The sequence below is a fragment of the Olea europaea genome, unplaced genomic scaffold (assembly GCF_002742605.1).
Source record: "Olea europaea var. sylvestris unplaced genomic scaffold, O_europaea_v1 scaffold894, whole genome shotgun sequence".
Classification (NCBI taxonomy): Eukaryota; Viridiplantae; Streptophyta; class Magnoliopsida; order Lamiales; family Oleaceae; genus Olea; species Olea europaea.
The window spans coordinates 83,440-86,388 of NW_019267410.1; the positions used below are offsets into that span (position 1 = coordinate 83,440).

A 2,949-nucleotide genomic window follows, 5' to 3' on the forward strand; every position below is an offset into this window, starting at 1 on the left:
TGAGGTAAAAGCTGCAATATTTTCCTGTATGGCATTCTGTAATTTTAAATAGACATCAAACGATTCCAATGTTCAGACATATACTGGAACATTACACAAACATTGGAATGGAAATGATGGAAACGAACAGGTACTCAGAAAGGAACCATTACATCACTTGGTAGTAGACAACACAGAAAGAACAACTGATCACAAGAAATACTTGTGGCATATTATGTAACAAGTACTGATCAGTACTACTTAGCAAACATGTCGCTGACGTTTTAACCCTCATAGTGCTCTTCATCGCCCTCCTCCTCATAGTCTTCTTCTTCCTCTGCAGTGGCATCCTGGTATTGCTGGTACTCTGCTACCAGATCATTCATATTACTCTCAGCTTCGGTGAACTCCATTTCATCCATCCCTTCTCCAGTGTACCAGTGCAAGAAGGCCTTGCGTCGAAACATGGCCGTAAACTGCTCGCTCACTCTCCTGAACATTTCTTGAATCGAAGTTGAATTACCTATAAAAGTGGATGCCATTTTCAGGCCAGTTGGAGGGATGTCACAAACACTAGACTTGACATTGTTTGGAATCCATTCAACGAAGTATGATGAGTTCTTGTTCTGCACGTTAAGCATCTGTTCGTCGACCTCTTTGGTGCTCATTTTCCCTCTGAACATGGCAGAGGCTGTCAGATAACGACCATGGCGTGGGTCAGCAGCACACATCATGTTCTTCGAGTCCCACATTTGTTGAGTTAGCTCCGGGACAGTGAGAGAGATGTAGTGCTGTGATCCACGAGAGGTGAGTGGCGCAAATCCAACCATGAAGAAGTGAAGACGTGGGAAAGGTATCAAGTTCACAGCCAGCTTCCTGAGGTCTGAGTTCAGCTGGCCGGGAAATCTCAAGCAACAGGTTACCCCACTCATAGTTGCAGAGATCAGATGGTTCAAATCACCAACTACAACCACGGAAATTACAAACACAATAAACACTAACACAAACTAAAAACTTATGATGACACATATGGTTGAAAGGATCGCTAAGTACTGGAGAGTGTTAAGTAAGAAAACAGCTGAAATCTTTTCTATGATACTATTTCCAGTCCTATTTGGTAGTGCTGACCAAACATGCACTTAATTTTCTTAATTCTAAAAGTTATAATGTCGGTACTCACAGCTTGGATTACTGAGCTTCAAGGTCCTGAAACAGATGTCATAGAGTGCTTCATTGTCAAGGACCATACATTCATCTGCATTTTCCACCAACTGGTGCACTGAAAGTGTAGCGTTATAGGGTTCTACAACAGTGTCCGAGACCTTTGGTGATGGAAAAACAGAGAAAGTGAGCATCATTCTGTCTGGGTATTCCTCTCTTATCTTTGAGATCAAGAGGGTACCCATGCCAGAACCTGTCCCTCCTCCAAGCGAGTGACATACTTGAAATCCTGTCAACATAAAACCATTTAGAGAAAGCATAGCAGACATAATTTGCATTGATTAGTTTTCATTGACCAGCTCCCATGAAGAGCAGTACTTTTGCAAAAGCGGGCATTGACTGTTGCCAAAATAAAATATTAATCTAAGGATTCTTTATCAAAAAGGAATACTGACTGAAAGCATAGAAAACAAGAAACCAGTGTGTCCCAGACTCTGAAAAAAATAATAATAATAATAATAATTGGCCAAGCTTCATTTTGATAACAAAGAAAGCACCGTGGAATTGCATAGTTCCATGACTAAAATCTCACCAACTGCAGCCCCAAGTCCAAACAAAAATATTAAGATTAAGAATATAGACACTACTTATGATTCAAAAAAACTTTCTACCATCAATTTACAGCAAAATAAAAGTCAATAACTGAATTTCTTGTTGACATACTAAAAGTGCAGTCCAAATCAAATAGCCCAAAGAGTGAAATCCAATTGGAGAATCCAGGATAAAGATCCAAACAGGATTATTGATGAATGCGGTGGAAGCCCACGAACACGTTAACATCATCGCCCAAGCTTGCAAAACGCCCAGAATCTGAACGAATGGAGTACCTTACGGTCGCCCAGAGCGATGACCCCGTTCTCGCCCAAACCTTCGAATCGCCCAGAATCTTAGCAAGCATAAAATATTATGGTTATCTAGAATAGCAATTATTGAAGCAGTTATTCTTATCACATTCCACGATTCAAGGAACCCAATTGAAAGCGGTTGAACGACAAAAAGTAATGACAACAGTTAGAGACGGCAGTTCCACTATAAGTTAGCCACCATAAAAAAAGTGGGTGGTTATACAGCAATCAAGCAGTTTTCAAGCGGTTTGTCACGAAGAAATTATCAAGGGAATATAAAAGGAAGAGAAGACATAGAGAAAAAGACCCCGAATCAAACACTCTCAAGAAGAGAATATGTAATTTTAATTTCTTAACTTAAATTTAAACACTTCTTTTAGTACTCGTGTGTTTGTACCCCTTTGAGGCATTCTGTTTATTTCCAATTGTAAATCATCGCCAATAAAACACCCTTTTTTGGGATTTCGTCTCAAGAGGTCTGTTCCTTACACAATCGTCTTGTCCTTTTTTTAATTGTTAGCGACTACCTGCGCGAAACACTTCTATACGAGCCTTTACTAATTTAATTCAGCTGATAAACTCAAATGACCTCAAAAACCCTCTCACAGTGTTCTCTTGTAGTTGAGTAGTATATATTAGTGATTTACTAGCATCTCAAGTAATGCTTGATCTTTCAAAAGAAAAAGAAAAAGAATAATTCTATCTAAAGCCCGTCTAGGTGGAAGTGGCGGCCCACCTTTAATTGTCCTACAAATCAAAATGCATCCCAATTTGATTGGACAATAAGGCGGGCTCTCACTGGTGCTAGATAGCATTACTTAAAAAAATGTGGTGAAATGTAAGTGAAAAACATACATAAGGGTGGGTGTTATGGTGTGACTGACTAGGGACATTAAATTCCTAA

General features: G+C 39.6%; 1 protein-coding gene across 1 annotated transcript; it reads right to left on the minus strand.

The window, feature by feature from the left end:
• LOC111392165 (tubulin beta-1 chain-like) lies at positions 1 to 1,960 on the minus strand. Its single transcript, XM_023017432.1, has 2 exons — positions 1,160 to 1,960; positions 1 to 943 (listed from the first exon to the last, which is right to left on the minus strand). The coding sequence occupies exons 1-2, from the start codon at positions 1,476 to 1,478 to the stop codon at positions 264 to 266; spliced, it is 999 nt and encodes a 332-aa protein (XP_022873200.1). The 5' UTR covers positions 1,479 to 1,960; the 3' UTR covers positions 1 to 263.
• Positions 1,961 to 2,949: the final 989 nt, after the last annotated feature.

Coding starts and splice junctions, on each gene's coding strand:
- LOC111392165 (XM_023017432.1), bottom strand. CDS start 1,478: ATGCAAATTATGTCTGCTATGCTTTCTCTAAATGGTTTTATGTTGACA. Junction 944..1,159: donor GAAGCTCAGTAATCCAAGCT/GTGAGTACCGAC, acceptor CCGTGGTTGTAG/TTGGTGATTTGAACCATCTG.